Here is a 25,869-nt window from a genome sequence, read left to right as displayed (position 1 = left end):
GGTTTGGATGTACCGTGCACTATTCAGTGTCCCCTCGACGATCACCAGTGGTGTACGGCCAGTGTAGGAGATCGCTCCCCACACCATCATTCCGGGTGTTGGCCCTGTGTGCCTCGGTCGTATGCAGTCCTGATTGTGGCGCTCACCTGCACGGCGCCAAACACGCATACGACCATCATTGGCAAAAAGGCAGAAGCGACTCTCATCGCTGAGGACGACACGTCTCCATTCGTCCCTCCATTCACGCCTGTCGCGACACCACTGGAGGCGGGCTGCACGATGTTGGGGCGTGAGCGGAAGACGGCCTAACGGTGTGCGGGACCGTAGCCCAGCTTCATGGAGACGGTTGCGAATGGTCCTCGCCGATACCCCAGGAGCAACAGTGTCCCTAATTTGCTGGGAAGTGGCGGTGCGGTCCCCTACGGCACTGCGTAGGATCCTACGGTCTTGGCGTGCATCCGTGGGTCGCTGCGGTCCGGTCCCAGGTCGACGGGCACGTGCACCTTCCGCCGACCACTGGCGACAACATCGATGTACTGTGGAGACCTCACGCCCCACGTGTTGAGCAATTCGGCGGTACGTCCACCCGGCCTCCCGCATGCCCACTATACGCCCTCGCTCAAAGTCCGTCAACTGCACATACGGTTCACGTCCACGCTGTCGCGGCATGCTACCAGTGTTAAAGACTGCGATGGAGGTCCGTATGCCACGGCAAACTGGCTGACACTGACGGCGGCGGTGCACAAATGCTGCGCAGCTAGCGCCATTCGACGGCCAACACCGTGGTTCCTGGTGTGTCCGCTGTGCCGTGCGTGTGATCATTTCTTGTACAGCCCTCTCGCAGTGTCCGGTGCAAGTATGGTGGGTCTGACACACCGGTGTCAATGTGTTCTTTTTTCCATTTCCAGGAGTGTATTTCAAACGTTTACGAAACGCCTTCTCTCTAACAACCTCCAAAAAGTTGATAAAAGGAAAAATGGTTATCGCCTTCTGAATTTTCGCTGTTCATGCACTAAAACTTCAACACAAGGCAGCACACTTAAATTGATTATTTTGTTATTACTAACTCTACCTACAATACATTATGTATGTCCACACATATCACTTAATGTACCTGCAAACTGATGTCACTAGACGGAACATAGTTCAGAGATATGACGCCATACATATCGAAAAGAAGGAGAAAATAGGTTTCGCTTAAACGAAGCGCAAACTAGCTGCACTGTTTTCATCCAGTGCTAGACAATGAGAGAACTCAGAGACGTGATTGCCTGATGTGTCGCTTCGTCCAGTCCTACCACCCCCACAGCCTATCGTGCTGAGCTTGTGTCGTTGTGTAAAAGGTTGAATTCAATGCTGTGCTGACACAGTTATTTTGAAACCCCAACCCAAACACCAATACACTATGTTATCAGAAGTGTCCGGACACCTGGCTGAAAAAGATCTTAGCGCCCTCCATCGTTAATGCTGGAATTCAGTGCGGTGTTGGCCCAGCCTTAGCCTTCATGACAGCTTCCACTCTCGCAGGCATACGTTCAATCAGGTGCTGGAAGGTTCCTCGGAGAATAGCAACCCATTCTTCACGGAGTTCTCCACTGAGGAGAGGTATCGATGTCGGTCGATGAGCCCTGGTACGAAGTCGGAGTTCCAAAACATCCCAAAGGTGTTCTGTAGGATTCAGGTCAGGACTCTGTGCAGGCCAGTATATTACAGGGGTGCCACAGGCCGTGCATCATGCACAGGTACCCCATCGTGTTGAAAGACACAATCGCCATCCCCGAATTGCTCTTCAACAGTGGGAAGCAATAATGTGCTTAAAACATCAATGTAGGCCTGTGCTGTGGTAGTGCCACGCAAAACAACAAGCAAGCTCCCTCCATGATAAACACGACCACACCATAACACCACCGCCTCCTTGTTTTACTGTTGGCACTACACACGCTGGCAGATGACGTTCACCGGACATTCGCTATACCCACACCCTGCCATCGGATCACCACATTGTGTACCGTGATTCGTCACTCCACACAACGGTTTTCCACTGTTCAATCGTCCAGTGTTTACGCTCCTTTCACTGAGCGAGTCGTCGTTTGACATTCACTGGCGTGATGTATGGCTTATGATCAGCCGCTCGACCATGAAATCCAAGTTTTCTCACCTCCCGCCTAACTGTCATAGTACTTGCAGTGGACCCTGATGCAGTTTGGAATTCCTGTGTGATGGTCTGGACAGATGTCTGCCTATTACACATTACTACGCTCTTCAACTGTCGGCGGTCTCTGTCAGTCAACAGACGAGGTCGGCCTGTAAGCTTTTGTGCCGTACGTGTCTCTTCACGTTTCCACTTCACTATCACATCGGAAACGGATATTTAGGAACGTGGAAATCTCGCGTACAGACGTATGACACAAGTGACACCCAGTCACCTGACCAAGTTCGAAGTCCGTGAGTTCCGCGGAGCGCCCCATTCTGCTCTCTCACTATATCTAATGACTACTGAGGTCACTGATATGGAGTACCTGGCAGTAGGTGGCAGCACAATGCATCTAATATGAAAAACGTATGTTTTCGGGGGTGTCCGCATATTTTGATCAGATAGTGTATTTCGGACACCGTCATCGACTATTATGAAATCTGTAGCCAGTGCCCGTTCTCTAAATGTTCTCAGCTGTTTAGTTACAAAAAAGTCTTCTTCCCTCCCGAGACTCCACTTTGAGTTCACGGAGCATTTCCGTAATATTCCAGTTTTGAGCGAAACTAGCAGTAATAAAACGAGCAGCAGGCCTCTGAACTGCTTCATGTGTTCCTTTATCCGACCTGGTGGGTACATGAAACGCTCGAGCAGTTCTGAAGAATGGGTCACACGAGAGTTCTGCATGCAGTCCTCTCTTTGGATGAGCCACACTTTCCTAAAATTCTCCCAACAAAACGATACGGCATTCACCTTTCCTACAACCGACATCACGTCCTCATTCCATTTCATTTCACTTTGCAACTTTGCACCTAGATACTTAACAGTGGCGACTGCGGCAAGCAACACACTATTAATTTTAAATTGATAAATTTTCTTCTCACCCAAATTAACTAATATTTTTTCAAAATTTAGACCAAGTTACCATTCCTCACAACAAATTGTTACTGTATCTAAGTAATCCTGTATTCTCTATAGTTATTCAACAATGACAGATTCCCGCATACTACAGTGTCATCAGCAGACGTTCGATGACTGCTCCTCACTGTGCCTGTCACATCATATGGAAAGAAAATGGGCAGTCATATCACACTACATTGGGGGCTTCTGGAGACACCGTCGTCTCTGACGAACACTTGCCGTTCAGGAATATTTCCTACGACGCAGATGGTAAGTTGGCCTATGGAGTACAGATGTAGACTTAGCAGCATAAAATGCCGTCGTTGGAAAGAGAGGCGGTAAAGTTTCTGTTTTAATCAGCCTTACCTGGATAGCACTCATAGAGTCACGACAGGCGGTAGAGATCTCATTCTCTGCCAAGGCATCTGGTATAATCACGTCAGGGTTGAGCCCAATGATAGTGCTGGCGACGGTGCGGAGGGCTGCCAAAGTCACCGGAGGGTGGACCTCGGTATTGGCGCCTCCAGTCCTCGCCAGACGCTCGCCCAGGTAGAGACCACCCTCGTGGAAGGCCTCCAGGTATCTCCCCAGCAGCTGGAATCCAGCACATACTCTCAACGAGCTTCCTCTCCAGCTGCACCTGGCAGGATATTGTGTCATGTACAAGATAGAAACCGGAGAGTCCAGCTTCTTTGTCCATCACATAGCAACATGCACCCTAAATTGGAACAATCCAGAACTGTGTACCACAGGGTTCTGTCCGGTCTGCACTGATAAGGCAAAACATTATGACCACGACCTACTGTGAGACTGAACGCAGCATGGTGACGTTGCAGTCACGTGACGTGGTATGAATATGTAAGTGCAACAGAGATGGATGAAGATCACCCTAGCAAACATATGGCCCGCAAATGGGGGAGTCTATTGAGATATGTGACCGGTGAAAGAGTATCTTGAAAACTGCCAAGCTGGGTGAATATTCATATGCTACTGTCTTGAGCATCTACGGAAAGAGGTAGAAGGACAATGAAACTACCACTATTTGTTAAATGGTAGGACGTCCATGACTCTTCACAGAACGTGGAGCTTGGAGGACTGTCTGCTCTGCAAATTAGGACAGATGGTGATCTGTGGCAGCTCTGCCAAAAGAGCACAATGCTGGTGCATTCACAAGTATTTTGGTGCACACCGTTCATCGTATATTGTTGAACATTGAGCTCGGTAGCAGACCACCCCTACATGTTCACATGTTGACCCAACGACATCGTAAATTACCACTGTATTGGGCACGGGACCATCGGGAGTCGACCGTCGACCAATGGAAAGGTGTCGGTTGTTCGGGTAAACCATATTTTAGATCGATGGTCCTCTGCACAAACGCCGTCATCGAGGTGAACGGGGCTCGAAATGTGCAGCGTGCCACGGATTTAGGCTGGTGGGAGCTGTATTATCCTATGGCAGACATTCTTCTGTGCTTGCATGAGACCTGTGGTAGTAATCGAACACACATTGACACCTGCAAACTACCTGCATCCCTCCATGCTTGATGTTTTCCCCAACGGTGATATCATCTTTCAGCAGTATAATGTGCGCGCCTCATAGCCAGAACCGTGGTATAGTTTTCTGATGAAGAATTTAGCGGATTCACGTTGATGTCTCGGTGAGTAAATTCGCCTGATGTAAATACTATGGAACCTATCTGGGTCGCTATTGGGCGCCATCATCCATACGCAAATCAGCGGAGAGTTATTTACGCGTATTACAAGACCTGTATGTAGACACCTAATGCCACATACTTTCACAAACCCACCACCAAACTGTTAGGTCACTGATATGACGAATCAGTGATTTATTTATTTCCAAATACGGGCAAACGAGCTATTAAGCAGGAGGTCATAACGTTTTTGCTCATCAGTGTATAATCGGTCTATTGAGATTTGTAGCTTATAACACTTTTCACAGAGATGAGGATGATTACATTGTGGGATAAAAAGTTTCGCACGTGTGCTTTTGAAATCCAGTCTTAAAATTAAATGTTAACAGTATCGTTCAAGTGTATGAGTCCTCAGATATTTGATATTGAAATAGTGATCGTAAACAGCGTACTACCTGTGTAGGATGTGAATAAAATGTTCCTTCATATGCAACCACAGCAAAAAAACTGTTTTTTTATTTCATATTCTGCTTGTGTATTTTACACATTCCTGTTAAGTCTTTAACAAATAACGGAACATGGTTAAGTCAACTTAGAGTACCTTGCATGGTCAATGAGTATCAAATGCAGCTGCCGTTAAAGTATGTGCTATACCTAGGCACATTGCAAAACATAAACTTTCATGGCCGGCAATGTGAAACTGAGAATTTTTATTCTGCTATTTAGGATGTGGTCAGATTAGCTTTTGTTTGAAATCCAATGTTAAGTCCACGCCTACGAACGACATGTGAAGTGTTGTTGTAACGAGTCACGAGATGCAAAAGCCACAAGCAAGATGTCCTCTGAAAACAGAGACGAATCGTTGCGTTTCAACAAGAAATTCATCTGACCACGGGATAATAGTCCAGAACATTTTAGTAAGTTTTACTTGGTCTGGTTAACTCACCTCAGAGTGAAATGTTGGGTTGATAAGTTTGCGGTGTGTCTTCCACTGGCTGCCATTGACGGAGAGTAAGCCATCACCAACAATGGTCTGTATGGCATGGCACAAGAAGGGGTCACGGTCTACCATCTTGGATGTCAGCATGATGTGTTGAACATCGTCTGGGTGCACCACCATCAGCACCAGCACTGGGCCGATGTAGAACCTGCCACCAGGATAACAAGGGTACCAACATATTCGTGGATTGGCAGAAAAACAACTGTACGATAACAGTGTATCACAACAGTTCAGGTTAATGACAATACACCAGTGGAAGAGATTTCGATGGCTATCAAAATATGTTCAGAACACTAAGCGTTCAATATCTTATAATATATTCATATGTTGGAATCGGGATCTCCAAAGATCTTGGCAAAAATTCGAAAATACCCTGCACGTGCAACCTGGAGTTGGCTCTAAACACTTTTTATATCTGTGTCCATAAAGATCCAACTGTGACAATGGAGGACGGTAATGAATAAGGGTTGGCAAACTACGTATCAGGCAGATTCGATGGACAAATAATGAACCAAACATGCAAGTACTGAAAGCAATGGTACAACCATTTTTAAATGAGATTCCCATATTAATCATCAATCTCATCTGGGCATTGTCTCGCTGAAGTATGACGTATGGTATTACCTCAAAAAATAACAGTACATCAGGATCCAAACCCTAGAATGTTGCCTCTATTAGTACAGGCCATATGCTGTCGCAAGCGAAGTTTGTCCGCCAAGCCACTCGAAAAGCATTCCACCACGTTGTGGTCGCCATGGTAGTATCTAACACAAGCGTAACCATCACTGTAGGACATTCTGAAGTGGTAATTGTGATAAAACACTACATTTGCCACTCAGCATGATAGAAATTATGTTCATATTCCTGTCGATCAGTAAGGGTTTGTGACTTGTTGATAGCAGTAGTTGACCCAATATCATAGGTGACAACAATCCATCATGCAGCAGGTGTCCTCAAACAGCAACCCAAGAGAAACATGCATAAGTAACATGAATGTTGCTGTTGCATCAAGATTTCAAGTGACCGAGATGGGTATTAGGTGATTGGTCAGTGTGTCACTCTGGTGACAAGATACCAGTTCTGATGTTGGCTTATTAGAGTCATAACTAGTGATACACTGTAACGCCATTCATTGGGATCTGGACATTTTAGTTGGATGTAAGTGGCATGTTTAAGTAATACATGTAGCATGTACATCACTCAACCAATATGTCAGTGTGCCACACACTATTATGAGCTAGCTGTCTGGGCATTACTGTTATCCAGTTTCCCCACAAATGTACAAGTCATAGGGGGTCTTGTGGAGTGGCTGACACATTCCCTGGATTTCTATATGTGGAGGCATTTTTTTTATTGTGTATGGAGTGAAGATCCAGAAACCTTGCACAATTTAGGGAATAAATGTTTTTGTATTTGTACTCACATTTCAGTATATGGGTTGATTAAAGTCCATGAGGAACAGGTATAATGATAACATGAGCCCTACATCTGCTAGAACACAGGTCGAGCATATTCTGTAACGTTTATCGATTATCAACAGCATTTGTACCGTACTGTCTACAGGACAAGTAGCCAGTCTGGAAATATTACAGGGTTTCGATACAAAATTTCATTCCAATTTTTTCAACTATGTGTCTTATAGGAGTTTTCTCAGAACCTACATCCTGGGTAGACACATGGCGACAGCAGACACTGTTGTTTTCGGTACTTTGCTGACAAAGCTAACCACAGGTGTCACCATGGTGAGCCAATAGGAAGCATGGGTGAATAGTCACTTGGTGGTTGCTGGCTCATTCTAGGACTGGAGTCCACTTAACATGAAGTGAATTTGCAGTTGTGAATAAGGAAAACCTTCAGCTGTAGAATGGAATGACGACAATGAAAATTTGTGCCGTACCGGGACTCTAACCCCGGTTTCCCGCTTATCGCGAGCTGTCGCCTCATCATCTGGATATCCGTGCACGGCTCACGGCCAGACCGAAACTTGATACGTCGTCAACCACGCATCTGTAGTCGCCGCTGTGCCTGTTCCCATGGACATGCATGCACGTCCAAAGGAACTTTGCATCGTATTAAGAATAACACAGGCACTGCAAAATCATATTGTAGAGTACAGTTTGGTCATCCCTTGTGCTGCAGCGCCCTTACAGAATTGGTGGCAACAGCCAACCGTCTTTGGCTCTGTGTCTTTTTGATCAGCCAGTAGCTAATTCATATACGAACATTTTCTCTCTTCCTACTTCTCGACCCACTACGTTCATTTAGACAGGTGACTGGCTTCAGAGTCTAGCTGAGGTGAGCTTTATATGCGCTGAATTAACTGAACGTATGGATTTTTACTTCTCAAGTCTCATGTATCATTTCAAAACTCCCATCAAACGTCCACATCCTCATCCATCGTATGCAGGTGTCCCTTCTACGACGGTACAAATTGCTGTCAGAAATGAGATTCCCCAGCTTTAGGTCCTAAGGGAGGCCTTTAAAATTTAGGTTCATGCTTAATGCCTGTTGTCTGATGAGTAAACGTTGCCCTTATTGCCTTGGCACGAGTCTGGCTGCAGTGCATCGCCTTGTTGCCTGGCAAGCGCTCCATTAGCGAATTCCACCACTGCAGCACAGGCAAATTCCGGCCTGCTGTATGCTGCGGCCAGCCGGATGGTCCTGACCAAGTGTGTTTCAACAGCCCTCACCAGGGCAGTACTACCTTATCACAACCTGTAGACCACCACTCTGCATCCCTCTGTAGCTGGAGAGTTCCGCATTCATCTTTTGATCCACACCAAGAGAGCCGTGTAGCAGCCACGTGTTGGTTAAAGCCACCACCATCATCACAGCGCATCCACAATGGTCCCGCCCGCCTGCACCTGCTGTGCCAGCCACCAACATGGGCCACTGCTGAAGTCACCCTCCACGCCTCACACTGTATCATTGACATCTCGTCACGCGAAAGACTGTAAGTGTCGCTACACGCTTTCCTTTACAGCCATCCAGCTGCTCATGCGAGTCCTCGAAAGAACGAGGCGCCACACTCCTGTTTTCAGACACAGAATCCTGAGTTCATGGTCTAGGCTGTTCGTGTAAGTGCAGTTCTTTGTCTACTCGTTTTCAGTAGACGTCATGTCTACTACATGGTCGACCACAGAAGGAGCTTCAGAGTTGTCTGGCAGATTCCTCTGGTCATTTTTATGTGCTCTATGTTGGGAAAACCCCCAGAAAATGTGAACGCCGTTTCACAATATGATAGTGATGCCAGCCGAAAGTCTTCATGGCCATATGAAATTTGGATCTGTCTAAGATGTCTGAACATACGTGAAATCTGTAGAAACAAAGTAATGGCCACAGCCTTCAGGTAATAGTTAAAGAGTTAACAGACAAGTGCGGAGGCAAAAATTTGAGTTACCACAACGATAAGATATCCATTTGTACGCAGTGGCTCAAAGAGTATTCAGAAATTTTTGATGATAGAATATGCACAGTTTTGCGCCATAGGAACACTTTGGAGTTGGACCAAGTGAGAAATGATGTGTCAGAGACGAGAGCAACAGATTTATTCAATGGCGAATAACTCCACATGTTGTTGTTGTTGTGGTCTTCAGTCCTGAGACTGGTTTGATGCAGCTCTCCATGCTACTCTATCCTGTGCAAGCTTCTTCATCTCCCAGTACCTACTGCAACCTACATCCTTCTGAATCTGCTTGGTGTATTCATCTCTTGGTCTCCCTCTACGATTTTTACCCTCTACGCTGCCCTCCAATACTAAATTGGTGATCCCTTGATGCCTCAGAACATGTCCTACCAACCGATCCCTTCTTCTAGTCAAGTTGTGCCACAAACGTCTCTTCTCCCCAATCCTATTCAACACCTCCTCATTAGTTATGTGATCTACCCATCCAATCTTCAGCATTCTTCTGTAGCACCACATTTCGAAAGCTTCTATTCTCTTTTTGTCTAAACTATTTATCGTCCATGTTTCACTTCCATACATGGCTACACTCCATACAAATACTTTCAGAAACGACTTCCTGACACTTAAATCTATACTCGATGTTAACAAATTTCTCTTCTTCAGAAACGCCTTCCTTGCCATTGCCAGTCTACATTTTATATCCTCTCTACTTCGACCATCATCAGTTATTTTGCTCCCCAAATAGCAAAACTCCTTTACTACTTTAAGTGTCTCATTTCCTAATCTAATTCCCTCAGCATCACCCGACTTAATTCGACTACATACCATTATCCTCGTTTTGCTTTTGTTGATGTTCATCTTATATCCTCCTATCAAGACGCTATCCATTCCATTCAACTGCTCTTCCAAGTCCTTTGCTGTCTCTGACAGAATTACAATGTCATCGGCGAGCCTCAAAGTTGTTATTTCTTCTCCATGGATTTTAATACCTACTCCGAATATTTCTTTTGTTTCCTTTACTGCTTGCTCAATATACAGATTGAATAACAACGGGTAGAGGCTAAAACCCTGTCTCACTCCCTTCCCGACCACTGCTTCCCTTTCATGTCTCTCGACTCCTATAACTGCCATTTGGTTTCTGTACAAATTGTAAATAGCCTTTCGCTCCCTGTATTTTACTCCTGCCACCTTCAGAATTTGAAAGAGAGTATTCCAGTCAACATTGTCAAAAGCTTTCTCCAAGTCTACAAATGCTAGAAACGTAGGTTTGCCTTTCCTTAATCTAGCTTCTAAGATAAGTCGTAGGGTCAGTATTGCCTCACGTGTTCCAATATTTCTACGGAATCCAAACTGATCTTCCCGTAGGTCGGCTTCTACTAGTTTTTACATTCGTCTGTAAAGAATTCGTGTTAGTATTTTGCAGCTGTGACTTATTAAACTGATAGTTCGGTAATTTTCACATCTGTCAACACCTGCTTTCTTTGGGATTGGAAGTATTATATTCTTCTTGAAGTCTGAGGGTATTTCGCCTGTCTCGTACATCTTGCTCACCAGATGGTAGAGTTTTGTCAGGACTGGCTCTCCCAAGGCCGTCAGTAGGTCTAATGGAATGTTGTCTACTCCCGGGGCCTTGTTTCTACTCAGGTCTTTCAGTGCTCTGTCAAACTCTTCACGCAGTATCATATCTCCCATTTCATCTTTATCTACATCCTCTCCCATTTCCACAATATTGTCCTCAAGCACATCGCCCTTGTATAGACGCTCTATATACTCCTTCCACCTTTCTGCTTTGCCTTCTTTGCTTAGAACTGGGTTTCCATCTGAACTCTTGATATTCATGCAAGTGGTTCTCTTTTCTCCAAAGGTCTCTTTAATTTTCCTGTAGGCAGTATCTATCTTACCCCTTGTGAGATAAGGCTCTACATTCTTACATTTATCCTCTAGCCATGCCTGCTTAGCCATTTTGCACTTCCTGTCGATCTCATTTTTGAGACGTTTGTATTCCTTTTTGCCTGCTTCATTTACTGCATTTTTATATTTTCTCATTTCATCAATTAAATTCAACTGCACATATTGGGGACGTTTAAAGTTTCAGTGGCACCTTGGCTTTTCATGAAGTGGCCCATCTTATACTGTGGACAGAGGCGGCTGGAATTTTTCTTCAGATTTCGTCATATGGTAACGATCCGTGACACGTTCTTACAATGGTGACAAATCGTAGGGGATGTAAATTGGCGTATCGCACCACTGATAGGTGTTGGACTCCTTTCTGCCTTTGCTGCAGAGAAATTGGCAACTCAAGTACCACTTCACGCCAGCCATGGGAAAAACTGAAATGGGGCATGGGAGGATTTTTAGGGATTTGACCATTCCTCCAAGGCCTAGTAACTTAGGAGTCGTGGGTTAGCAACGATAGATTGAAGCATTTTCTCGGTTTTGTTTTCGCGCCCAGTTCTATTCTGTCTACCACTATCTTTTCTATCGAAACATGGCCAGCTTTGTTAATGCCATTCTGTATTCCCATGAGTGGAGAACATAGAGTGAGAATAAACTGCAACAAGACAGAACTAATAAGAAGTAACAGAATTAGAATACTGAGAAACTAAACATCAAAACTGGTTATCATATAGTAGACGAAGTAAAGTAATTCTCCTACCTTGGAAGGAAAATAACCCACGATGGGTGAATCAAGAAGGACATAAAATGCATACTATCACTGGCAAAGAGAGCATTCCTGGTCAAGAGAAGTCCACTAGTATCAAACATAGGTCTAAAGCTGAGGAAATTTCTGAGAATGTACACTCTTTGACATAAAATTCGACCGGCGGCCGGCCGCTGCAGAGGCTAAGTCCGCGCCGATCACGACATGGGACAAATAAACTGACCAACTCGCTAATTCTCAAAGTCCAGCTATCTGCACAATCTGGCAACACTGTAGACTGCAGCACTTTCTGGAGGAAGTCTTGTCCCATGTTAGAGAAGCTGTAGACAGTTTACACGCGTGGTCTAGCGGTAACATGCGTTGTGTCTGTTTGCAATGTCTGTAGCTCGAGACCAACTGCGGCATTCTGTCTGAATGCTGAAGACGTGAATGTAATGGTAGCGCAGACTTAATCTACTTCACTTTCTGACACACCGATAACAAAATTTTATGCAGTAACCATTTTGCGGCAGATTTCCTGCAGACTGTCCTCTGGACGCCATATCCGGCAAAACTCCGGGATCCATTTGCTGGCTACCGGCAGCGGCCGTGGCGACAGCAGCGGCGTTGCACTCCCCCGTTCTTTATCAAAAGCGCCTGCTACCGCTCATCACTTTTGATAATTTAAAACGCTTTATTATTATTAAATGTTGCTCCACAAAAAATTTCTACGGTTTCCATTCACGCTCAAAAGCAACGGAGACAGACGTCCTGATCAGTAGATGGGTACTGTATTACATTAATTGGCAAGAGCTGAGTATGGCCAGAAATTAATTTTATAGACTGGGACGAAATTAAACCACATCACTACATTCGATGAATTTATAAATGCTTCATACCTCGTTTCTTTTTCTTTCAATGTCAGTTATTTGTGCAACTTCTGGCCAGTGTTCGGATGTTTTCGTCAAGGCAGAGTGAGCGTCTGTGGTGTAAAGTGTAATACAGTTTTTGTTACATTCCTTGTGGTAAGTCTATGCGATAAACTGTGTGAATACCTTGCAATGCATACTCTGTAGCAGTGCAGGAACACTACACATTTGGAGTTCCATGTATGGATTCATGAAGTATTTAACGTTGATCGGAAGTGATAGTTAAGGTCCTCAGATTTAAACCAGAAAAAGTTATCGTTTTTGAGATTTCAGAGAACGGAAAGGAATTGCTAACGCTGGTGTCAGAAAACGTCTTCAGTTAAATGCTATCGCAAAAATGTAGAAGAGAGGAACTATATTAATCAACACGTTCACTTCATAAACAACCTCTTGACATGTTAGACCTATATGACGAACAAATCTCAAATTCGTATCGTTGAAAGTCGGTTTGAATCTTTTCAGAAGCTGTTTTACAGTGAAGCACCTTGGCATATGCAAAGCAGACATCCATGATATAGGTTGAAGTAGTGCTAAGTTCTAGGGGACTGATGACCTCTGATGTTAAGTCCCATAGTGCTCAGGGCCATTTGAACCCTTTTGGATGACGTAACATTCAGTATTCCCTTCTTTCATAGCCACTCTTCATGTGCATCGATACCAAATAGGGATGTAAAAACTCTCGCGAGTGAGAGAATGACAATAATGATAGTAACAAGAACAAACAAATATTCAATGAAGTTTATTGCAATTCAGAACGAGAACGGCTGTGAAAATAAAAATCTATAAAAATAGGTTGATAATTGAGTTGGCACATGCAAATATCTTCTTAGAATTTTGTCACTGAATTTAGTTCTGGATGTTTGCAGAGAAAGAGGAAAATTCGGTACTTCTCGCTAGTGTAATATAATGCTAACCAGTAACCACCCTTTCCTTCGTACACGACTCAAGCAGGTCCCCAAGGAGCTACCAAGGCACTGCTGCATTCTGCTCCCTGACATTGTTCTGATGACGGTTAATGCAGATAGTTCCAATTATGAAATACAAAATGTATTGCAGGGTAGTTACTAGGACCGTAATATTAAATTTGCGATGTAGATGGGAGTTGAACATGACGACTATCCAGATGACTCATCAATATAAAAAGACATTATTATCAAAATTTAGCAGGATTACTCGACATGAATTCTGAAACTGGGTGATTGACCTCAAAGGTGCTAAACGCCGTCAAGAATATACCAAGTCGCAGTCGCACTAACAACATGAAGATCGTCTTCAACAGCTCGTAACTTTCACATTGTGGTCTCCACCCTACTCCAGACAGCCCTCGGTAGAGCTGCACTAAGTTGCCGATATAATGGAAGGCCTTCAAACCGACAACAGATCACACATTGAAAAATACAAGTGAATTCTCTTGCAGCGTAAGCTTATTTTAACTAAACAAAAAATGAGTGGATAGCAACATTGTCCTATTAAAAAAAAAAGTAAAATGTTACACACTGTTGACGTCAAACGGACATTATCTACGTCCTGTCTTGTGTCCTACTCTTCTATAATATTCCGGAGCGGGAAGGAGCGCCTGGTCCCCAACACGAATCCACCCGGCGGACTTGTGTCGAGGTCCGGTGAGCCGGCCAGTCTGTGGATGGTTTTTAGGCGGTTTTCTATCTGCCTCGGCGAATGCGGGCTGGTTCCCCTTATTCCGCCTCAGCTACGCCATGTCGGCGATTGCTGCGCAAACGAGTTCTCCACGTTCGCGTACACAACCATTACTCTACCACGCAAACATAGGGGTTACACTCGTCTGGTGTGAGGCGGGGGGGGGGGGGTCCACTGGGGGTCGAACCGCACAATAACCCTGAAAGAGTAGTTCGGTGTGGGGCGGCGGAGGGGTGGACTGCGGTAGTCGTCGTGGGGTTGTGGGCCACTGCGGCTGCGGCGGGGACGGAGCCTCTCCGTCGTTTCTAGGTCCCCTGGTTAACATACTACAACATCTATAATATTAGGTGTACTATCAAAATGATTAGATATAATGAATGCCAATGTAATGCATTGATACCAGATGGTGGGTTCACAACACTATTGATGCGGAAATAAAACATAAGTTCGAAAAATTGCAGTTGTGCATTTGCGTACGTTTTCACCTCCAGGTCTACCACAGATAACGCATACTAACGAACTTGGTCATTATCCCTGTAATTTTTCCCCTCTTATTTCAGACCGAGTTGATGAACAAAGTAGAAATTCGTGAGTCTTACAGATGCTTCGAATCTGTTCAGTAATTTTGTCAGTAATTTTAATGTGACTTAAGATTAGTGAGGTCTACGATGATGGCAACTCCTGCGAGTTTGCTAGGGCACACTTACATGTGACAGGGTAGCACCTGATTTAAAACTTACCGAAAGGAATTCATAAGACACATTTTCTGCAGCAAACCTGGAACTGCTTTCGGAGGCAACTACCGTTTTATAAAGTCACTACTTTACAATTATGCTGCCAAGGAATTCCTGCATAAACACTCTCATTTCCATAATCGGGGCTGCAGTAGACAATTGATAACACGCAACGTGAAGGATGAGACAAGGGGTAGCTTCTCAATGAAATGACCTTGTACTCACAAAATATTAATATGTCAGTGCGATATCTTCACAGGGAATATTCAGAATATTTCACACAGATGACAAGAAAAGTCAGGCGAATTTAGCAGGATAAATCAGTCCCACAGCAGCAAATCATTTTTATGCCAACAGGGTTGTAAAGGATGCCTACAACGTTGCAGTCTGGACCACGCTGACAGCAAGAAGAACGTGTTTTCGTAGCCTGAATATTTCATGATAGGATCTAGACATCCAATCTATCGCGAGAGATTCTGCTCTCCAAATTTTAGATATGTGGTGTGGCTATGTGCCTACAATTTAGTAATAACCTTCTGATTGTTATTCCCATTTATGTGATTCGGATGAAGAGAAAGCCCTGCCATGGGTAGCTATATGTCTACTGAAAGCAAGCGACATTACATAATAGCAGGAAGCCTGTTACTGCTGAAGGCCTCAGATGTCTTGCTTCCCACATAGCAAACAATGGTTACCACTCTCAGTGTCGCACGTCGTAACCTAATTTCTTCAGCATCATCTGGTTTAATTTCGACTACAGTTCGTTATCCTTAAACATATGCCTATACTTCAAAAACTACAAATATCATCTCTACGTAATGTTCACTGCGGGGTTACTCAAGAAACTTTTCGAATAGAAGCGAAAATCGTTTAGTGGATGAGAATTTTATTTCGTGGTACACCTCAGAACGAAAGAAACAAAATAACAGTAAGAGAAGCAGCCTTATCATACTGAGCGTGGGCACTGTCAACGCAGTGCCCTGAATTTGGCCATATTCCTCCGAATTTACTTTATGATAGCCCAAAGGCGCTGTCACTACAAAAATATCAGCATATACACACGGGAATTACTATCCACATGTAATTGCTAGAATACCTTGCTACGTCAGGTATCACGTATCTGTTATCAGAAGCTCAATATGAGCTGTTAATTTTTATTGAACCAACCTGCTGTGTTTAGGAAACTGATCAGAGCAACTGGATGAGTTTATTATTTTGGTATAATGTATAAAAACCCACTTTTCCCACTTATTCTATTCTAAATAGTCCACAATTGGGCTGAGAGCAAGGTAAATAGTATGCAATGTGGATAGAATGGGGGTGAATATTGTAACGAAATTATTAGAACCGTGGGAAGGCAATGATGTATCGATAGGCAGCGACATGAGAGTTTTCTGAGGTAAAGGTGTGTCTCTGACATTTAAGAGAAGGGGGGCTACGTTTGTCTGTATTCTTACGTTAAGCTCACTGAGTAGAAAAGCGCGGGTAGACTTCATTGTGTGCTGGGGAGAAGACAGCCGGGCGTTTCAAATGCTTGAAATTCTGGAGCCTGGATTGGCCAGGGTGCGCACCACCCTCGCCGTAGGCAGGGAGAGAGCTGTAGCGTGACTTGCCTGGGGATGACTGAAGCAGCCCGATGCACTGAATGGTGGAGCAAAATGCTCTCCGCAAAGGGAAAGGAAATGAGTTATTTAAGGCTTTAATGTTTCACCTTACGGGGAAACCTTCTCTTTCGGAGTAGATTTAATTTAATATAATATTTTGGAGGGAACCAAATTGTTTATAGGCAGGTAAAAGATAGGCGAATGTGAGAATTTTATGTCGCGAGCGCGAAGAGTAACTTGAAAGTTAACGGGATTTGATATTTCGTTTGAGTAATTTGGTGAACAGTTAGTGATAGAATTCAATTGCAAAGCAGGAACGACATAAATAGGATGTATTTGACGAACTATTATAGCCTAAAGACCTGGCACTCACCACATGGGACTGATGAAGAAAATGATGAAGAGTAGATGGCAGAGTGCTAGGAACCATTATTTTATAAGTAGGAATGTGTTGATTTACCATAATTCTTTTTAGTAATGGTACTTTAAAATTCATGATTTTGGTTAGTTTCTTTCAAAATCTGATCTGGAAGTGTAGGAAAATACTCGTATCATCTCGTGGCTTTAACTAATCGAGCTGCTGACAGAAATTCATGATAGAAAGTAATGCTCTTAATTTTGATCTGAAAGAATTAGTTTTCAAAGAAGCCATTTGTAGCTTGCATATGTTTCAATTTGTAATTTGACGAGTTTCTGAAATTCATAGATAAAGGCAAGGTTGCTAATTTAATACTGTATGAAAGAATAAGAAGTCACCTTTTGTGAAATGAGTCAGTAGAAATTTACGTGTGTAGCTGATTTTTAGAACAACGAAATTTGAAAGATACGTGGGAATCAGTAAGATTGCTTTCCTCAGTTAAATAAAGGGGAAACAGCATAACAGTAATTTGTATAGCCATGCGATGCACGCTATACACGAACTGTAACTATTGTGAAAAGTTCTGTGTGTGTATTTATGTATCTTTTGGAGGGGAGATTTTGGATGTTATATTATTTAATGGTGCCGAGATATAATTACGAAATCAGTTTAGGTATCTTGTGGAGGGTTTTTTTCAGTTGCAATAACGTTCCGCGTACGAATATGAGGGGAACGTAAATTTCGGAATCGCGACCGCGCGAACTTTCCAACCACGCGAGATTTAGTTAACATCGAGGCACGTCAATAAATGAGAGGTGTTTTTGGGATCAGACAGTGATTGAAGAAGTTACAGAATTTTTCTAGAACTGGTCCGCGTGGAGATACGATCATTGTTTTGCCCAATGGTAATAAGAGTGACAGAGTGTTGCTGTGGCGTTATGAATTGAGCATTGTGGGCTATCCTTCATTCCTTCCCTAAGAAGTTTATGGACTTCTTAGATCTCACCATTGTTTCAAAATTTACAGAAAAACAACAACTACAGACACAGTAATACCTTCTTGCTCACAACACCCCATAACTCACAAACATGCAGCTTTCCGCTCAATGGTACACCGTCTCATATCTATCCCCATGTCCGGAGATGATTTTAAAGCAGAGTTGGATACAATAAAATTTATTGCCACAGCCAATGGCTACAATCCAGCTCTTATTGACCACATCTTGCACAGGAAACAAAAACGAAAAATTATACCCATCCTCTATGCCCCACCTGCTTCCCCATCCAATGTCTGTAAGAAGTGGGTACACTACCATTTCTAGGTCTGGTATCACAGGTTGTAGCCAAAGCACTGAAATCCTGCAAGTATATGGTTTCCTACTATGTCAGGAACACGACAGCCTAGTGTGTTTTTAATAGCACAGACAATATACAGTTATTAGCCAACAGTGGGGTATACAAAATCACCTGTTCTGATTGTGACAAATTTTACATTGGTCAGTCAGGCAGAGACATATCAACTAGGCTGGCTGAACATGAACGCAGCTGGAGGTTGCAGAATTCAGACTCTGCATTTGCTGAGCATGTACTGAGTGAGGCTCACAACTACCAGCCAGTGTCCCATGTACTTCACTTACCAAACAAAGGCCATAAACTCATCCTGCTCGAAGTCCTGGAAATTAACAAACATCTTGCTCACAGTCCAGATCTCATCCTAAATGATCAGACACAGCTCAACACTTCCCCTCTCCTAAACTTCATATAACCATCTTTTTGTTCATTTCTTCCCACGCTCTCACTTCCTACATATTCCCATTTTCCTGTATTCATTAAGTTGTTTTGTTTTGTTGAAGTTGTCTTTGTATTCCACATAGACTATAGTTTCAATAGGTAAGGCTTTCTTTTAACTGGTACTTGTACTACTGTCCGTGTTTAACACCCCTTGTAGTTGTCTCATCAAATACTGTTCATATTTTACTTTGCTCATTTATTTAATGAAAACTGGTACACAGCCACTGCTTTGATTACAATGTCAATGTTAAAATGCAGTACCACCACACTCTTAGACTGTAGGTTCCCTCAAACACCTCCATTTTCCTGCATTTATTTATTTCTGTTTATCTTATTGATATTGCTTAATTTCCTTATGTATTCTGTATTTACACTGATAACTGTCTCTTCTTTTAATTTGTTGTGTATCACTCTCCATGTTTCATACCTCCTGATGAAGCCTTGTCTAGTACTAATTTTATTTTTATTTGTTTTGTTTATTAATAGAAACGGTTATGCAGGCATGCTATTCCTAGTTTGTGCTAAAGGCTTTCCTGTCTACTCCATCGTTATTCATGTACAGTGCAGTTTTTACTTTTTCATTGCAAAGATGTTACTTACTGTATGTTTCTACATCAGTCTAGATGTGTTACTTCTCTTCCAATGTTGTCTGCTAACATTAAACTTCTTTGGTGATAATACTCAGTAAATGTCTGAAGATGGCCTTGTAAACAATAAAAGTAATACTGTAGAACAAAAGCAATCTGAGACCGAGCGGGGTGGCGCAGTGGTTAGACACTGGACTCGCATTCGGGAGGACGACGGTTCAATCCCGCGTCCGGCCATCCTGATTTAGGTTTTCCGTGATTTCCCTAAATCACTTCAGGCAAATGATGGGATGGTTCCTCTGAAAGGGCACGGCCGACTTCCTTCCTAATCCGATGAGACCGATGACCACGCTGTCTGGTCTCCTTCCCCAAACCAACCAACCAACCAACCAAAAGCAAACTGATGCTTTTCATTTATTGTAAAATTATTATTATCAATGTTCTTGTTCGTTTGATGAAGAAGGACACTTTCTTTTGTCCCGTTTCATGGAAACAGGTCTCAATCTCCGCCAGTGGTGACGAAATCTGTGAAAACGCTGCCTGTGTGCTCTCGTCTGAGAATGTAAGTGTAATTCTGCGGAATATAGATTCTAAAATTTATGTGTTACCTTTTATTTATCTAAAAAGTCATTTTCCGCTTGCCCATCACATCATATCAATTGATTATCGGATTGGCCGTTTGCTTCCAGTATTGCTTAGTCAGTGGCGGCTAGACGCCTTTGAACTAAGCGTAAATATAAATTCATATTACACGGCTGTAATAACCTTGAGAGCTGAATATAAACTATCTGCAAGATTAAAGTGTACGTAATTAAAAGTATTTTCTTGTTCAGGGAGAAAAAACTAGAACATTGCTCAAAGTTACTGGCAAAGATTAACTTCCTTGGCGGCCTACGGTCGCATTTCCGTTCATTACTTAAAAGTTATTAATATCAAATGCAAATTAGTGAGCGTGAATGTTTATATCAGCCTCTGTCAAAGATATGTTCAAAATATCCAGGACACAAAAATTAATATCATATGCACGTGTGCTTGCTTTTGATTTGGGAACCACAGCTGCACAATTTATCTTTTCGCTTCGTAAGAAGCCAGGACGCGCTCACGATCGATTATTCCCCGATCGCAAGCGCAGCGACTACCAAATTAGCAGTAATAACAATTTCTACCGCGATCGCCATAATTTAAAGCGAGGGCGAATTTCAGTTCTGCTAATGCGCTACACGCACAGAAAATCAAATATAACGAAGGCAGGGGCTGGTATAAATGGCTCTCATCTTGGTTGGATAATTAAATAATTAAGAAATTTATGCAATATAAATATGTATGCACATTCTTATTATGTGAAAACTAATGTTCTTGTTTAATCTTTCATGAAACTACGACTGAGAGAACAACCAGGAGATAATAGTAGCTATACTGCGTAAAAAGGAACCGCAGCTGGAAAAAAAAAGAGAAAAATAACAGAGAGAAAGAGCAACAGTCAAGAACCGGGTAAGGCACTAGTGAATTTCGCTGAGTACTCGCAGCAATATTAACAGTGCCAGAATCTACATAGTGTTACTGTTCATGCAAATTTGTTTAAAGTGGTCACAACAGCCAGTGTACATTGAAACAAAACTTAACATTAAAGTAAATTGTGCACCACTAATAGAGTCAGTGCTTACTATTAAGATATACTTGAGCATATTTGTGTTCATTCGTGTCATTTGGGGGAAAGTGATTGTTTTTTGTGTGTTCAATTTTGCATTGCCATGATGAACCGCATAAAGACAAGACAGCAACTTAGGAACGAATCAAGCAGTCAATCTGACCCTGAAGCGCAAAGCAATGTCCATGAGGTGGCAAGCAATGATAATAGAATTTAACTCCATGCAGGCAGCAAATCCCATAGATAGTGGCGAACTAGACATACAATCGGCAATGATTGTCAATGTCGTAGATAGTGGTAGAAGTGCAGTGTGGGTGTCCAACTCTGACACGGTGACACCGTCTGTTACTCCAGAAGTACAATGAGCTTACCGAATGTGGACATACTGAGTGACTTCTTAAAGAAGTTGGATAGTCGTTTGTCACAGTTAAGTAAGCAACAAGAGGATAGGCTGTCACAAATTGCTAAACAACAGAAAGAAAGGGATGAACACATTGTCCATAACCTTAATGACGTGCTCGATAAACGAGAAAATACACCCTGCGGGTCCAGGGGTAAGAATAGGCCCGCGGTATTCCTGCCTGTCGTAAGAGGCAACTAAAAGGAGTCTCAAACGTTTCGGCCTTTATGTGATGGTCCCCTGTTGGTTTGACCTCCATCTTTCTAAATTCTTCCGCAGAGCGAGCCAATTGGGGAAGGGCGGCTTACATGGTGCATTTTGTCCATCGTGCATTAAGACCTCTAGCCAGCTTTCTCATCATCGCATTGCCGTCCCGCTCGTTCTCCATCTCTTGGGCGAAGATGTGTTCCTGGGTGCAATTTTCACTATGCACTGTGTTGTGTTGCTTTTTGCGGAGACAACGACCATGGACTTTATGGCACCTAATATCCAGCATGGTAGCCAGTCCGTTGTGGTGGGGCTGCCATGTACCCTGTTGGTTGTAGCCCCCTGACAACACAGGGATCGCTCTACTGATGCCTGCGCCGTTAACTCCCCACGTATGCCAAGGAGTAGATGCCAATCTCCCTGGGGAATCGGGACTCCCGGCAATGGCCATCCTGCCAGGTAGCCTTTGCTTGGCTGGGTGGTGCCCGTGGGGAGGGCCCTTGGTCAGAGTAGGTGGCATCAGGGTGGATGACACGCAATGAAGCGTGGCACATCTTCTCTTGCTGGTGGCCAGCCACCAGCAGTCTCTAAGCGTTCAAAAGCTCACTTTAAGGCTAATGTGTATGATTCCAAATCGTTCCCCTCCCTGGCCACATCATGGGAGGAACGACAGGCTATGAATGACAGTGAAAGGTATTCGCCCTGGTATCTCGTCTGTACCAGAACTGACGAGGAATCCTTTGTGTCCGTGAAGCCTCAGTTCTTTGTAGAACATTTAGAGGACAAGTTTGGGGAGGTGGAGGGCTTGTCCAAAATGCGGTCAGGATCAGTCTTAATCAAAACAGCATCCTCTGCCCAGTCACGGGCCTTGCTCGCTTGTACGAAGCTGGGGGATGTTTCTGTTACTATCACCCCGCATAAAAGCTTAAATATGGTCCAGGGCATTATTTTCCCCAGAGATCTTCTTTTATAGTCTGATGACGAACTGCACACCAACTTAGAGTGACGTGGTGTCCATTTCGTCTGGCGCGTCCACCAGGGTGCGAGGGATCATCAAGTTGCCACCGGTGCCTTCATCTTGGCCTTTGAGGGTGACACATTACCTGAGAAGGTCAAGGTTATGGTGTACCATTGTGATGTCAAACCATATATCCCTCCTTCGATGTGGTGCTTCAGAAGTTCGGCCATACGTCTTCTCGCTGAGCTTCCAGCCTCATATGTCGCGATTGTGGTCGACCATCCTATCCTGATACTCCATGTGCCCTGCCTCCCATCTGTGTCAACTGCGGAGAGCACCTTTCCCCTTGCTCGCCGGACTGCAAGATCCTACAGACGGAACGGAAAATAATGGAATACAAGACCCTGGATAGACTGACCTACACTGAGGCTAAGCGGAAATTTGAACGGCTTCATCCCGTCTGCATGATGTCATCTTATGCCGCCACTGTCACTCCTGCTCCAGTTCCATCAGCTGCACCACATACAGTCAGAGCACCTCACCCGCCCCCTTGATGGTGGGGGCCACTTCTCTCGCTGTTGTTCCCACACCACCTACCTCGGGAGCAGCACCCCCTCAACCACCAGGGACACCAGTCCCCACTTCTAAGGCGGAGAAGCGTAAGTCCTCTTTGGCTTCTCTCGCTCGGAAGGGATCCCTTGGGTCACTCCCTTCCCAGGTTCCTACCAGTGGCACAGCAGACACACACCAGTGGCTGAAGAAGCCACAGGTCGCGGGACGTCGAGCTTTGCGATCGTCTTCAGTCCCGGAGACTGACTCCAATAAGCCCTCCCAGCAACAGCAACAAAGGAAAAGCGAGAGAGGACGACATTGAAGACCTGTAAGACCAAGGCACCTGCGGTGGCACCTACTCCACCGCTACCTACAAGCTCTGCGTCTGGGGATGAGGTGGAGATTCTTGAGTCCGCTGAGGACCTCGATCTCGCCAGTCCCACAGATGCAATGGACGGCACTTGCACAGGTGCTCCATCGGAGGCAGAAGGTGAGCCATCGGCGTGACCTCCCCAGTCCCTTCACGCCTTTCTCAGGCATGGACAATACCATCCTCCAGCGGAACTGCAGCTGTTTCTTCCTCCACCTTGCTGAGCTCCGACAACTTCTCAGCCTCAACCCTTTCGTCTGTATTGCTCTACAAAAAACTTGGTTTCTGGCAATGCGAACCCCCGCCCTCCGTGGCTATTTGGGTTATTATAGGAACCGGGCAGCTTATGAAAGGGTTTCTGGTGGCGTCAGCATCTATGTCCTTCACTCCCTTCACAGCGAGTCTGTCCCTCTGCAAACACCTTTAGAGGCTGTTGCTGTTTGGGTGTGGATGCCACAGGCTGTTACCATCGGCAGTCTATATCTTCCACCGGGTGGTGATGTCCCGCAGCATGTCCTGGCTGCGCTGATAGCCCAATTGCCGCCACCTTTCCTGTTACTGGGCGACTTAAATGCCCAGAACCCTCTGTGGGGTGGGTCAGTGGCAACAGGTCGAGGCGCCACCATTGAGAATGTATTGACACAGCTCGACCTTTCCATTTTAAATGATGGTGCCTTCACACATTTCAGTGTGGCACACGGCATGTACTCTGCAATCGACCTTTCGATCTGCAGCCCTAGCCTCTTACCTTCTGTCCAATGGAGTGTGCATGACGACCTGTGTGGTAGTGACCACTTTCCGATCTTTCTGTCACTGCCACAGCGTCTATCTTCTGGGCGCCCTTGCAGATGGGCTATGAATAAGGCTGACTGGGACTTGTTCTCCTCAATGGGCGCTATTGAGCCTCTTTCTAATGACGCCATTGATGCGGTGGTTCACTCGGTCACCACCGGCATCGTTACTGCCGCAGAACCTGCCATTCCCAATTCTTCTGAGTCCTCTCGGCGGAGGACTGTGCCTTGGTGGTCGCCTGAGATCACTGAAGCGATTAAAGATCGCCGGCGGGCTCTCCAGCGTCACAAGCAGCATCCATCTTTAGAACACCTCATCGCCTTCAAACGGTTGCGTGCGCGGGCCCACCGCCTTATCCGCCAACGCAAGCAGGAGTGCTGGGCTGGGAACGGTATGTTTCCAGCATTGGCCTCCATGTCTCTCCATCGCAGGTCTGGGCAAAGATTAAATGCCTCTATGGCTATCGGACCCCTGTCAGCGTCCTTGCACTGTCGCTGAATGGGGCAATTTGTACTGACTCCGACATAATTGCCAACCGCTTAGCAGACCATTTTGCTTTTAGTTCTGCATCTGTGAATTACCCACTGGCTTTCCGCTCCATTGAAGAGCAGTTGGAACATCGAAGCCTTTCATTTCATACGCGCCATCCTGAATCCTTCAATGTCCCATTCACTGAGTCTGAACTCCACAGTGCCCTAGCCGCTTGCCCTCATACAGCTCCCGGGCCAGATTGCATCCACTGTCAGATGCTGAAACACCTCTCAGTGGACTGCCAGCGACGCCTCCTCGACCTTTACAACCGCATCTAGGTAGAGGGCGAGTTTCCATCGCAATGGCGGGAAAGTATTGTTATCCCCGTTTTGAAACCTGGCAAGAACCCATCGCAGGTGGACAGCTACCGCCCCATTAGCCTCAAAAACGTTCTTTGCAAGTTGCTCGAACACATGGTGAGGCGGCGGTTGAGTTGGGTACTCGAGTCTCGGGGCCTTCTGGCTCCGTCCCAGGGTGGGTTCTGTAAAGGCCGCTCTGCCGCCGACAATCTGGTGAGCCTGGAGTCAGCCATGCGCACGGCCTTTGTCCGCCATCAGCACCTCGTCACTGTCTTTTTCAACATGCAGAAGGTGTACGATACGACATGGCGCCATCACATCCTCTCTACGTTTCATGGTTGGGGTCTTTGTGGTCCAATGCCGATTTTCATCCGAAATTTTCTGTCGCATCGAACCTTCCGCGTGCAAGTCGCGGCCTCACACAGTTCCTCCCGCGTTCAGGAGAATGGGGTGCCACAGGGATCTGTTTTAAGTGTCTGCCTGTTTTTAATTGCAATTAAATGGCTCGCTGCGGCGGTAGGAACGTCTGTCTCAGCGTCCTTGTATGCTGACGACTTCTGCCTCTACTATAGCTGCATTGACATTGCACCTGCTGAACATCAGCTGCAGGGCGCTATCCGTAAGGCGCAGTCTTGGGCTGTAGCGCATGGCTTCCAGTTTTC

General features: G+C 44.9%; 1 protein-coding gene across 1 annotated transcript in view; it reads right to left on the bottom strand.

Annotated features, from left to right (window-relative positions):
* The window catches only part of LOC126106512 (cytochrome P450 4C1-like), a 130,594-nt gene that overhangs the window by 40,206 nt on the left and 64,519 nt on the right, over nucleotides 1-25,869 (bottom strand). Inside the window, exons 3-4 of the mRNA XM_049912836.1 lie at nucleotides 5,692-5,893; nucleotides 3,458-3,685 (exon numbers count right to left, since the gene is read on the bottom strand). Of these exons, the coding sequence (XP_049768793.1) occupies nucleotides 3,458-3,685; nucleotides 5,692-5,893 (430 nt within the window). The remainder of the gene's footprint in view (nucleotides 1-3,457; nucleotides 3,686-5,691; nucleotides 5,894-25,869) is intronic.

This window comes from Schistocerca cancellata, chromosome 10 (genome assembly GCF_023864275.1).
Source record: "Schistocerca cancellata isolate TAMUIC-IGC-003103 chromosome 10, iqSchCanc2.1, whole genome shotgun sequence".
Lineage (NCBI taxonomy): Eukaryota > Metazoa > Arthropoda > Insecta > Orthoptera > Acrididae > Schistocerca > Schistocerca cancellata.
This window is presented reverse-complemented; position numbering and strand designations above follow the sequence as displayed.